Source organism: Lipotes vexillifer, unplaced genomic scaffold (assembly GCF_000442215.2).
Source record: "Lipotes vexillifer unplaced genomic scaffold, Lipotes_vexillifer_v1.1 scaffold395, whole genome shotgun sequence".
In the NCBI taxonomy this organism is placed as follows: Eukaryota; Metazoa; Chordata; class Mammalia; order Artiodactyla; family Lipotidae; genus Lipotes; species Lipotes vexillifer.
The window spans coordinates 7,382,732-7,396,511 of NW_006797390.1; the positions used below are offsets into that span (position 1 = coordinate 7,382,732).

The window sequence follows — 13,780 nt, forward strand, 5'->3', positions numbered from 1 at the left end:
CCGCCGAGTCAGTGCCGAGTGAGGGGCCGTCGGCCCGCAGCCTCGCCGCCCCGGGCCGGCCCCCTTCTTCTGCGAATTCGAGCCGCCCGCTTCGCTCCCGCTCCCACCATGTCTGGCGGCGCCGCCGACCAGCAGAGCAGCGCGCCGGGCTCCCTGTTCCTCTCGCCGCCGGCGCCTCCCCTCAAGAATGGCTCCAGTTCGGACTCCTCGGTGGGAGAGAAACTGGGCGCCGCGGCGGCCGACGCCGGAGCCGGCAGGACGGAGGAGTACCGGCGTCGCCGCCACACCATGGACAAGGACAGCCGGGGGGCGGCCGCGACCACCACCACCGAGCACCGCTTCTTCCGCCGCAGCGTTATCTGCGACTCCAACGCCACGGCGCTGGAGCTGCCCGGCCTCCCGCTCCCGCTGCCCCAGACGAGCGCGGCCGCGGTGGTCCCGCAGCGGAGCCCCCCGGAGCCCCAGCGCGAGGAGACCCTGATCCCCGCTGCCGCCCATGTGGCCCAGCAGCCGCCCGCCGCCGCCCCCGCCCCCGCCCCCGGGGAGCCGGTCGCCGCGGGCCCAGCCGCCGCCTCGGCCCCGTGCAGCGCCGGCAGAGACCGCCAGGTTGCCCAGCCCGGCCACGCGGGGACCAAAGAGGAGCCCCCGTCGTCGAGAAGTGGCAGCGGCGGCGGCAGCGCCAAGGAATCCCAGGAGGAACGGAGCCAGCAGCAGGATGACATCGAAGAGCTGGAGACCAAGGCCGTGGGAATGTCCAATGATGGCCGCTTTCTCAAGTTTGACATCGAGATCGGCAGGGGCTCCTTTAAGACGGTCTACAAAGGTCTGGACACCGAAACCACCGTGGAGGTCGCCTGGTGTGAACTGCAGGTATGCCCCACCTACTTCTTTATTTCTCGGTGGTTTGCATCCCCGAGTTGGCTCGGTTCGGCCAGTTTGCCGAGTTCGCCCTTTGCATGTCTTTCTCTGATTGTTTGCTCCGAAATGGGGGGAGCCCAGCTTTTGGAAGAGAAGCCAGAATTTGGGGCATGCACCTAGGTGTTTGGATAGGATAGGAGTTAGTATTGGTAGCCAAAGAGATTTGCTCCTAGGGAGGAGTGATGAAAGTCATCCTGATACAAACGCATTGCCTATTCGTCATTGTTTTACTCGTCTAGCAGGAAACGGAATTAGTGGGGAAGTTTTTGAGTTAGGAAAGTACAGTCTTCTTGCCTTGTGCTCCTCAGGGGGTCTGCAGTGATGAGCTGTTGGTGTGTTAGATGCGTGTTTCCGTTCCTGAGATCAGGCTGTCCTTTTAAATTAAGAACGACTTTGTTTCTGACTGACTTTCCTTTGGATATATCTTAGTTGGTGATCACACAGGCATTTAATAAACTATAAGAAAGGCTTCCTTCTCTGGATAAATAATTTGGGACTAGAAAGTTATAGTAAGTGGTTGATACAGTTTCACCTAAGGGTGCATAAACCTTATGATAGCTAGCAGTGATCTGACGTTGTTAATTAAAACTAGTATGTCTTCAGCCCATTCACTATACTGTGGGTAGTACAGAAGCTTATGTAAAAGTGTATATGTGCTTTGAGAGTCGTAATGTCATTATCGTTGTTTTAACTTTGTTGTAAAAAGTTTTTAAGCCAAACTTTCCCAGGAGTACAAAGGAATCACAAAGCTTCCTTTTTCACCTCTCTGGGAGGTTTTCCTGGTGTAAATGATATGATTTTCATGGTGTGTCGTCCTGGTTGACAAGGATATTCTAGGTTTAAGTAGCTGGGTTTGGGCTACTTGTTGCTTGACCTGTAGCAGCTTGATTGAATGTTGTCCTCACCTGGAAGTGAACATACATAGGTTATTGGAAGAAGCAGAGTTGAACTGAATGAAAAAGCCACTTACATTATACATGAAAAATGCCTGTATCCATATTCTTCTTGCCGAGAAAATGGACCAAGCTGAATGAGGATATGAAAGTACCTGAGTGATCTAGGAATTTATCTATTATCCATGAACTAATATGTTAACACTTAACCCTTTGAATGTCACCTTCCAAATGACCAAGGCCATATCAAGTGTGAAGGGAAATTAACATGTGGAAGGAAGTAGACTTCAAAACTGACAGGTTTTTTGGGAATGTAATTTCTTAAGTTTTATAGTTAGTGATATAGAACTTCTAAGGCACTGTGAAATAAAAGCTACTCAATTTTATAGTGTTTCAGAGTTGGGAAGGTGGCAGACCTTTTTTTAAAAAAATTGTGAAACTATAACTTTATTCTGGTTGGTCAGCCATACTCAAAAACTTAGGTCTGATTTCTTGTGGTTTACAGGCAGACACCTGTTTCTTTTTTGTACCTCAGGTGCTTATTGCTACTGATCCTGGATTTTATTCTTCTACAGTTTCATATTTGAATAGGTGCTTTTTAACAGTTTTTTTTTTTTTCCTTAATTAGTTACCTTACTCTCTTAAGATTAGACCCAAGTGAATGTTGAGCACCTTATGGTTGTAATGTGTGTGTTTTCCTTTTTTGTCACTTGGAATTTTCTGATAGTTTATTATCCTAAAACTAATGATACAGTGGGGAAAAAAACCTCAGTTTGTCTAATGTCAGAATAAGAATTTTGTCTAAGCTTCTCAGTTTTTCCTAGAACTGATGACTTTTTTGATTTTTGTTCTCTACCTAGGCATGGTCATGGTTAAACAAAAGAATATCTGCTATCCTTACATATAATAATATCGCCATATTATTTTTACATTAGTTCAGGGTTTGGCTGGAGAACCAAATGAATCCTAGTTCATTTGTTTGGCACCCTGGTTTGGAACCTTCCACATATGTCATTTGACCCTACTTTTACAATTTTTCATTTTGGTTTTTAAAATGTGATTATCTTAGCCTCAGGATCCTTTATAGCAGTAGTTGGACAGTGTTTATGATTTTTTGGCCAGAACTTTTGCCTAATAACCTATTCAGTAGGTTAGTGTTTGGGTTTTTGTCTTTGGATCTAAACTGAAGGACAAGCCAAGGGATTACTAAATCACTGGGAAGAAAAGGTAAGCTTTTTTCACTAAATGTATATTTATTAATATGCATATTTTTCTGTAGGAGGACTGGAGAAATATTGTGTTCAGTTGTCGAGTTAAAAATCTTGTGTATTAAAACTGGAAGAAATCTTAGGTTATTCTGCCTAGCTGCCTATTTGATAAATAAAGAACCCGAAGTCATAGAGCAGGTAAATGACTTGCTTGGGTTGATAAAGAACGGAAATTAAACTGGTTGGGATCTAATAATTTGAGAAATGTTAAAGCATTTGTAATACAGTAGATGGTTAATTAGTAAATCTCAAATGAAGCTGTTCTGTTTTGGCGTGGAAGTTACTGTCAGATTTTTGGAGAAATCCTATCCTGTAACCATGGCAAATTCCAGACTTCTGATTTGGGTGTTGATTTTATCACTTCAAATGGAGAAATAAATAGGCTTTTTGGGGTGGAGAATGAGTGAGTGTGGTATACAAGTCAAATTTGTTTCCATCAAGCTTATTTTTAGACTCACAATATGCATAGTTACTTAGTAAAACAAATATTGACTCTTAATAAATAATATCTAGGTAATACTTTGATACCACAGGATTTTAAGAGATAACAGATCTTTTAAGATGAAAATTTCTTTACCTGGCTTTATTAGGTAGGCTGTGCTTTAATTTTACTTCTCTGTTGGCTTGGTCAGAAAATGTTATTGCTGGACTTTGCAGAATTTACGTTGCTTTTTTAGGAAGGGTTCTTCTTTGCTTTTTGTTTTGAAGCAAACATAGCATAGTTTGCTTGAAGAAAACATGGAGATTCAAGAATGGTTGCTTTACTCTAAGCACTTTTCTCCCCATGCTACTTCTAAATACTGAGTTCACTTGATATATTGATGAGATTGTTTCCAGACCTACCTGAAAGGAGAGCTCAAATCATAAATTTTGATTAAGCTCCAAAATACTTATAGTCTACTTTTCTCTGGCCTTTCGCAAGTTAAGACTCATGTCTCATCATGAGTATAGGATATTAATGTTTTATGAAAAGTTGGTCAGTGCTGCAGAAATTGGATGTGGTTCTGTGGTTAAGAAACCATAACATTTCTTTGCTATAGTTCTTAAAATAATTCATTGAACTGTATCTTCCCATTTGAATATTGAGGATTTTTCTTACCTGTATTTTTCAAATTTGTGCCACATTTCTTGTTTTTTAGGAACCTGCAGTAACTCTTAGTTTCAGGAACTGAATTTCAGGGAATAGTCTTTGGAGTTTTTCTTGTTTGTTTTTGAATTCTCCGAGTCACTGATTTTTGGAGTATGGGCAGAATTCAGGTAACTCAAGGGTAGCTGCTGTGCAAATTAAAGAATGATTGATTGGTGACTTGTTCGAAGTAATCCTTTGTCTCTTCTAAACAGGACCGAATAGAATTAAGGACAGGATAATTTTGGGTAGGTAAGATTTAATTTAAAATATATGTAGATTTATTGCCTTAAGAAGTAACTTCGTGGTACAGGAAAAAGAATTACATTTAGGTTGATTTTTTTTTTTTTTTTTAATGATATAGTTAGTTCTTACTTAGTCTTAAGGGCTTAAATGTTTTCCTTTTCTCTTATTTACCTTTAATATCACAGTTGTTTCTAGTGTAAGAACTTGGAAAGAGAGATTTTCTTTTGGTTTTTTTAATTTTTTTTTTTGCGTTACGCGGGCCTCTCACTGTTGTGGCCTCTCCCGTTGCGGAGCACAGGCTCTGGACGCGCAGGCTCAGCGGCCATGGCTCACGGGCCCAGCCACTCCGCGGCATGTGGGATCTTCCCAGACCGGGGCACGAACCCCTGTCCCCTGCATCGGCAGGCGGACTCTCAACCACTGCGCCACGAGGGAAGCCCTTTTGATTTGTTTTTGATGACCATTTTTAAAATATAGATTGATTGATTGATTGATTGATTGATGGCTGCATTGGGTTTTCATTGCTACACACGGGCTTTCTCTGGTTGCAGTGATCGGGGGCTGCTCTTTGTTTTGGTGCAGTGGCTTCTCTTGTTGCAGAGCACGGGCTCTAGGCACGTGGGCTTCAGTAGTTGTGGCTCACAGACTCAGTAGTTGTGGTTCATGGGCTCTAGAGCACCGGCTCAGTAGTTGTGGCTCATGGGCTCTAGAGCACAGGCTCAGTAGTTGTGGCACACGGGCTTAGCTGCTCTGTGGCATGTGGGATCTTCCCAGACCAGGGCTTGAACCCTAGTCCCCTGCATTGGCAGGCAGGTTCTTAACCACTGCGCTACCAGGGATGCCCAAGAGATTGTTTTTGTGTAAAACAAATTGGGAATCTTTTGTTGCCTGGTGACTCAGTTCACTCTTTGACATTTGGATGCTAGTGCAAGATCCTGGTCATTTGAAAGTCATCCTAGTTATTAATTAATCCCTGTGGAAACGTTCATCTAAAACGGGGCTCTCATTTTCAGAAATCATCTTAAACCTGTTATTTGTGTTTTCTGGTAACTTCTAAATTTTTTAGGTAAAGCTGTAAAAACAGCAAGAGTGGTTATGCTCAAATTAAAATTTCTGAAAATGTTCATATACTAGGGAAAAATTCACTATAATTAGTTATCAGGTTTTGCTGTACCAGTTCTTTATATTTACTTATTGTTAGCATCTTGCATTCTGTTTGGTCCTGTGTTTAAAATAAGTCAATCAAGTGTGCAGGAATAGGTGAGACTTAGCATGACCTGAATTTGGAGAAGGCACTATTTTTCTGCAGTGTAAACACAGTGATTAAGAACTTAAAATGCCTGACTTTCAATTCAGATCCTGGCTCAGCTAATGATTGTGTAACCTTGGGTAAACTTCTGTGCTAGTTTCTTATCTGTAAAATGGAATGTAATAAGAGCACTTATTTTACAGAGTTGTTGTGATGATTAAATGAATTAGTATATATAGAAAACATTTAGGACAGAGCCTGGCACATAAATATTAACTGTGATGATGCAGCATCTTTTTTAGGCTATCTTTTTGAGGGTACTGATGAAAATTTTGATTTGTTTACATTTATGCTTGAAAAATGTAGCAGAACTCTTACTTTGGCTACCATACTTATCGGAGAAATGTTGGAGTTGAACATGGTGTCATCAGTGTTTTCAAATTCCTTAGCTTTAGCTGTCCTCTGCCTAACTTTCTAATTTCATGACCTGTCACCTTCCCAAATGGCAGCCTTTCTGAATTACTAGTTTCCCGAATTTACTAGGATCTTTCCTCTTGGGATCATTCTTATAGTTTTCTTCACATTGATTAAGAATCATGTGCATTCTTTGTCTACTCCACTAGTCTTTGGGCTTTTTGAAGGTATAAGTATCGATAGATGATCAATATACTTTGATAAATATTAAGTTTTTTCTGTTATTAGAAATAGTTGTAGGTCTCGGGGTTGTTTCATCCATATTCCTTGCCTTTCATTGGTCCACAGCAGATTCTCTAATCTTGTATTTGGAGATTGACTCTGGTATAATACAACACTGTATAATGGAAACCAATTCAAAGGCAGAAAACTTTGTTACCCAATTACCTGACCCTGAGTAAGGAACTTAATCTGTAACACTGATTTATTAGTAACATGTCTTACTGACTTCACAGGATTGCTGGGAAGCAACTGAAATACTATATGAAGGTACTTTGAAAAATGTAAGTGATGATTCTTTAAAAAAAAATCCATTTTGAAGGCTCTAAGTTATCACTTGTTACAAATTAATTATTTTAAACTTCTTAGTTAAAGTTGGGTTTTAGGAGCTTTTTGTTCTGTCCATTTAGGGATTTTATTAAATCTTAAGTAGGGGAGTAGTTTTTCAGACTGAAGAGAAATTGCCAGAAGCTTTTCTTAAGTGTTTTTATTTGGAAGAGGACTATGCCTTTGACAGGTGGCAGGCTTAATTTTGTGTGTGGCTTTAAAAAGATTGGTTATTGATATGTTCTGCAGAAGAGGAGAAACTTTAGTATTTGCTTGGTTTTGTGGTTGACTTAATTGATTGTATAACGTCCACCTTAATTTGTATTAATTTAGACTTTTCAGATGGGCATTCATAAAGAATTTAGTTTTTGATGTTGTGACTTGAGTCTTGGCATTACAAGATTGACATATTAAATGTGCTGTGCTACATTAATGTGCTTAATGATTTTTAGAAAAGAATCATCAGATAAGCTGTTTGTCACCACAAGCAAATACAGTTTTCCCTGGAATTTAAGAAATCTTAAGAAACGTAAGAGTTTAAGAATAATTTAAGAAAGTGTTTGGAAATCTACTTGGTATAATCATCATATTCGGGTCAGTTAAGTAAAACCACTGTTTCTGTAGATGCCTTTTGTGCAGGCAGGGTTCAGCTTCTCAGTGACAGATGATCTGTGTTTTGGTCGTTATGTACATGGTGAATGGTCTTGTGTTTATCAAACACTAATATATAAACCAAACAGTGAGAGGTGAAGCGAATTAGTGAATCAAATAATTATTGATGTACACATTTCCTCTATTAGTCGATAGAAGTAAACAGGTTGTTTGGGATAATGATAGGATCATCTTCATGGCTAATAGTTTTGAGCTAAATAACATGATATGCAGTCTCCCTCCATATCTGCAGGTTCCGCATCCACAGGTTCTACCAACTGTAGATAGAAAATATTCAGGAAAAAGAAATGCCAGAAAGTTCCAAAAAGCAAAAGTTGAATTTGCTGCACTTGTAGCAACTGTGTGCATAGCACTTACATCGTGTTTACAACTATTTATATTAGCATTCACATTGTGTTAGGTATTATAAATAATCTAGAGATGATTTAAAGTATACAGGAGGATGTGTATAAGTTATATGCAAATACAGCACTGTTTTATAGAAGGGACTTGAGCGTCCGTGGATTTCGGTATCCATGGGGTGGGGGTTGGGGAGCATCCCTGGAACTAGTAGTCCCTGGTGGACACTGAGGGATGACTATTCATCTCTTTGTGGATATCCTTTTTACTTGGACTGGTAGATCATTGTGGATTAAGGTAATTTTGGGAAATACAGCATATCATCTCTTTAACATGCTGAAGAGTTCCTAGACATTATCATATTTACATGGTCTTCCAACTGTCCTCACACCCTTCCCACACAAATGCTCAGCTGTAGGTGGTGGAGAGAATTTTAAGCAGAGAAGTTAATTGGCAGATTTGTGTAGTAGTAATTGTGGAGAATGGATTTAAGGAGTACGAGGGATGTGTAGAGTTTAGTTTTATGTGTGGGTATGAGATTTCTAGGGCCTGAACTAGGACAGTGATAGAGGAGTGGGATCTTTAAATATTTAGTAGATAAAATATGCAGAGTTTAGCGATTAAGTGGAGTTTGGAGGAAAAATGAAGCATGGGTAAGAGGATGGGTGGAGATAGTTATGGTTCTGTCAACTGAGGGAGGGAATAAGAAAGAATAGGAGTTTTGTTTTTTAGAGGGGGGAAGGGGTATGAAGATGTATTCAGTTTGACATGTTGACTTTGAGATACTTGTGAAACCTCCAGGAAGTTCAGCCAGGCTGTTGAATACATTCATGAAGCTCAAATAATGGGTCTGAGGTAGAAATAGAGGCTGTTTATATTAGTCATAGCTGAAATAATGGAAGTAAATGGAATCATCTAAGGGGAGGATATATATGAAGAGAGAAGTAGAGGAAGAGACAGGGGAGAATAATGGGCCTAGGGCAAAATAGGAATAATTGATGGGTGGGCAAAGGGAAAAGGAGCCCAGGGGTTAGGCTAAGTAGAACACTAGGAGAATGGTAATATCAAGGGAATAAAATTCCAGGAAGGAATATAGCAGAGAAGTCCAATTGGCATAGTAGTAGTTGTGGATAATGGATGTTAGAAGGCATAGAAAAAAAGTGTAGAGATTAGGCAGTTGAAGTTGTTTATTGCATTTGGCTATTAAGTCATTAACCAACAACATTCAAGATTATCTACATGAGAGGGGAGGTTGCATAAGGGAGGAGCGCATAAGTAGATGTATAAGTCTCTGCTAATATCCTAGATTTCTGGGCTGGTCACTGTCAATAAAGTTCTCTATCTATAAAGCCTTAGGTGGCTATTTAAATTTAAATTAAGTAAAATGAAATAAAAAATTTAAACTTAATCCTTCAGTTGTACTGGCCACATTTCAAGTGGTCAGAAGCCATGTGTGGCTACCATACTGGATGGCACATATAGAACATTTCCATCATGGCAGAAGGTTCTGTTGGAATGTGCTATATCTAGATCGTGTGTTAAGTTGTGCTTTAAAAAAGCAATAGCTTTATTGAGATATAATTCACACCACAAAGAACATACAGTGTGGTGGTGCTTTTATAACTGAAGTGTTAAATATTTTTTAAAAATGTATTCTCTATTAATAATAAAATAGTACTTCCGTTTTTGGAAAAGATATACAAAGGATGTTATCACAAACTCACATATACATGCAAAATTAACAAAAATTAACATTATGTCACATTTGCTCCAGATATTTGGTGATCTTAACAGTTTAAGAAGAGTGGAAACTTTGCAGTGAGTGGCGGAGGGAGGTTAAGAAGTAGAGACAAAAATAGTAGGCCATTTCTTTAGACAAGTTTGAACAAATACGGGGCAAGAAAGATTGGGTAAGTAGAAGGCGTGATCAAGGATGATGTAGATAGATAGGTGATCAAGGAAAGGTCTAAAAAGTTGAAGCATTGAAATATAATATTTTGTCTGCTTTCTCTGCCTCAGTATCTATCGTAAGAGTCTATTCTAAGCCAGTTGCTGTTTTAGTTTTGGTTATTCTTTATGAATGGTTAAATTCCATCTAAAGAGTTTTCATACTTCTTGTGCCATTCATCAACTAGTTTCCAGAATACTCAGTCGTTGGGAGTGATGTGCTGATTCTTAAACAGTTGGTTTCTCTCCTGGCATTAATGCTACCTTTGCGTATTAGTCCAGAGATACATACTTTATTAGTGGAGCATCTAAAATGACAGTTTTTGTGTGTCACTTGAGGAAACAGATCTCCATTATGAGAAAGATTCTTAATTATTATACTGTTTCTAGGATGTGGTCAAAGTGGACTTTTTTTTTTTTTTTTTTCTTGCGTTATGCGGGCCTCTCACCGCTGCGGCCTCTCCCATCTGCGGAGCACAGGCTCCGGACGCGCAGGCCCAGCGGCCATGGCCCACGGGCCCAGCCGCTCCGCGGCACGCGGGATCCCCCCGAAACGGGGCACGAACCCGCGTCCCCCGCACCGGCAGGCGGACTCCCAAGCACTGCGCCACCAGGGAAGCCCCAAAGTGGACTTTTTTACAACAAAAAGCCTAAATAACTGCATATACTTTCTTCAGCCTTTGTCTTTTTTTTTTTTAATTTGTTTATTTTATTTATTTATTATTTTTGGCTGCGTGGGGTCTTCGTTGCTGTGCACAGGCTTTCTCTAGTTGAGGCGAGTGGGGACTACTTTTCGTTGCGGTGCGCGGGCTTCTCATTGCAGTGGCTTCTCTTGTTGCGGAGCATGGGCTCTAGGCGTGCGAGCTTCAGCAGTTGTGGTTCGCAGGCTTCAGTAGTTGTGGCTCGCGGGCTCTAGAGCGCAGGCTCAGTAGTTGTGGCACACAGGCTTAGTTGCTCCACGGCATGTGGGATCTTCCTGGACTAGGGCTTGAACCCATGTCCCCTGCAATGGCAGGCGGATTCTTAACCACTGCGCCACCAGGGAAGCCCTAGCCCTTGTCTTTTTGAAGAGTGTTCCTTGCTAATTAATCTGAAAAGTATTAATAATTACTAATACCTACCTAATAGGACTTTTTTTTTCTTGTGACAGGCACAGTACTATGCCCATATCATATTTTTTGTTATTTTCACAACAACAGTACAAGACAGATATGTTATTAACTTTTATATTTGAGGAAGCTAACTCAGGTTTAATAACTTGTTTAAGATCACATGGCCTATCTGAGTCCTTGTTTTTTCCACTGCAAGATACTTCGGTTAAACCAGGAAGAAGTTTGAGTTCTAGTGGAATTCTAAGTCCTTTTGCTCTGTTTAGCAATTATAATTTGTCGTTGAGCAACATGTACCTTTTATGCTTTGAGTTCGTGAAATAACTCTCCACTTCAGTGGCCTTTTAGCTAGTGTACATATATAGATGCTATAAGGAGGGAGATGGTATGTTTGTTTTATTAACTTCTTGGTGTGTCCAAGGTTTTTTAGATGTTATTTACATTGGATATAGAATGTTCTGTTTATTTTTATTAGTTTTATTTATTTGGCTGCTCAACATGTGGGATCCTAGTTCCCTGACCAGGGATGGAACCCGCGCCCCCTGCAGTGGAAGCGTGAAGTCTTAACCACCGGACCACCAGGGAGGTCCCTAGAACGTTCTGTTCAGACTTAAATCTTTAAGGAGAAGGAATATTATTTCTAGTGTTCTATGTGTATCAAATTTCTACCTAATAGAGACAAATTGAATGGTTATAGTGTTAGTGGGGTTTTGGTCAGTGGTCTTTAGATGACTTCTGTGTATACAGATGGTTCATATTCAAGTTTTACATTGTTAGTAATAATTAATTGGACTTACAGATTCCTAAAATTGTATCAGTGCTACCTTTTACTCACCAGGAAAGCAGACTTAAGGATATTGGATCTACAATGAATAGATCAACATGTTAATTGCTATTATATAGTTTCCATAGGACTTAGTTTTATTTACTTTGGAGATTGAGGTTATAGTTTGTAGCTTTAGTTCTTGATACTGACAGTATGAATTGACTTTTTTCCCTCATTTTTTTTTTTTTAATCTTACCTCTTCTTTTTCCTTCTCTTCACTGTTTACTTTGACATTTTATATATACTATTGGGAAGTATTTGCCTCTCTTGTTTCTATGAACTCCAAATAGAAATCTTGTATAAATTACATAATTATGTTTTAAAATCCTCTTGAGCGTTTAATTTATTCAGCATTGTTATGGAAATAAGATGTACTTCATCTCCAGTAAGATTTCCAGGTAAGTTAAGTTTTCTTCTCCAAGTAGCAAGACTTTGTATTAAGTTTGGTAATACTCTTAAAGGGCATTAGTGGTATTTGCTTATATACCTGCCCACCAGCACAGAATAATAAGCATATCAACCCATAGGCCTGGATTCCTGGATATTCTTTAGGCTAAAATGGTTCTTTGAAGTCAGACAGTCCTATACCATTACACCAGGGATAACCATACTTGGGGCACACAAGATGTCACCTCAAAATATGACAGATTTACAGAATATTACTGTTGTGGTTAGAGTAGCTGGGCCTCTAAGGGTTTTCAGCTTCAGCTACACACTGTGCAAATCACCCCTCCCTCTTTCCTCCCCAGGCATAGGGTTAGATTTTCATTCTCCTTTATTTCAAGGAGTTGCATCATTGTGTATGTATAACATGGGGGAAACTTCGCTGCCAGTGGACCTCATTCGGGGCCATTTAAGTCAATCGGAGAATTTCTAATAACAGTAAACTTAAAAGGGAGCGCCTTGGAGTCTTAGTTGCTTACCAGAACACTTTCTGGCCTTTTTTTGCATACTTTCTACACACTTTATCTTATTTCAGGACTATTTAATATTACTCATAGGGATAGCTTTTATCAAGTCAGAATAGAGTCTGCTGTGCACCCTTTCTCTTGGTCCAGAGAATTTGCTTCAGTTACCAACTGAGAAGGTCCACTCAAGTGGTTCTTTCAGAAAAATGACGATGACTCCAAGGTACATTGCTCTTTTTTGCCTGGACAAAAAAAAAAAAAAACCACCAGAAATTTTTAAATATTAGACTCTCAATTTAAATATTGGTTCTGCCTAACCAAGCACTCTACTACATAGAGGTGCTAGTTTAGATTTTACTTTTCGTGAACAAACTGTCTGTGTTGCATTTGTACCAGTAGTTTCTTATGTCTCTACAGATTTTTTTTTTTTTTCTCGGACATGAGTGGAGAGGGGAGGGTTAGTGATACGTTGCTGGTGAGCATCTTATGGCTAAAGCATAGCTTTGATTTCTGTGCTGAGAATCTTGACTGTTTTCCATTCCTCTTATAAGGACAGAAGTGAAACTGCTATACTTCCCATAAATACCACCCTTATAGGCTTTCATAGATCTTACTGAGTATTCACTTGGTTTGAATACCTTATTAGTTTAGTATTTTAAACTAATTTTAAACTACAGTGACTAAAGATGACTTCTTTAACAACCAGTACTTAACTAAATGTTACACAATATAATTTTTTCCCTCTTTACATGATGGACAGATAATAGTAATACTTTTAAAAAAACTTTTTACTGTGAAATACTTTCAAACATAGCAGTTGTCCCACATCTGGCCAGAAGCTGCTTCCTATGTCCTTTTAATTAACATGATCTTATCATTTTTTGATAATAATCTTACTTTTTGTACAAGATATTCCAGGTTCTTCTTCCTCTTTCTGCATCCCAGCAGTGGACCAGCCATTTCTCCAAGGAGCCTCGTTCCTTTTATGGTAGAACAGAATTCAGAAAATGAGATCTGGGGGTCAAGTGTGCACAAGGCTCCTGGGGCATCACTGTTTCCAGACTCTTCTAGTGAAGAGTTAGGAAATATTTATGTGTATGTATGTGTTTTTGCCTCTGTGTGTGTGTATACATCTATATCTATTGAAAACCATGAGTTCACGTTGATATCTCTAATGCTCATTCAACACAGAGTTCATTCTAGCTTTCCCCTTTTCCATATATGTACACCCCACTTCTCTGAGAGTGACAGACTTGCTT

The 13,780-nt window shown here is 39.8% G+C and overlaps 1 protein-coding gene across 3 annotated transcripts in view; it reads left to right on the forward strand.

The window, feature by feature from the left end:
• The first annotated feature begins 64 nt into the window (after positions 1–64).
• WNK1 (WNK lysine deficient protein kinase 1) overlaps positions 65–13,780 on the forward strand; it is a 135,398-nt gene continuing 121,682 nt past the window's right edge. For all 3 annotated transcript variants that reach the window (XM_007469472.1, XM_007469473.1, XM_007469474.1), the window contains exon 1: positions 65–870. In XM_007469472.1, the coding sequence (XP_007469534.1) occupies positions 109–870 (762 nt within the window). In that variant the 5' untranslated portion in view covers positions 65–108. The remainder of the gene's footprint in view (positions 871–13,780) is intronic.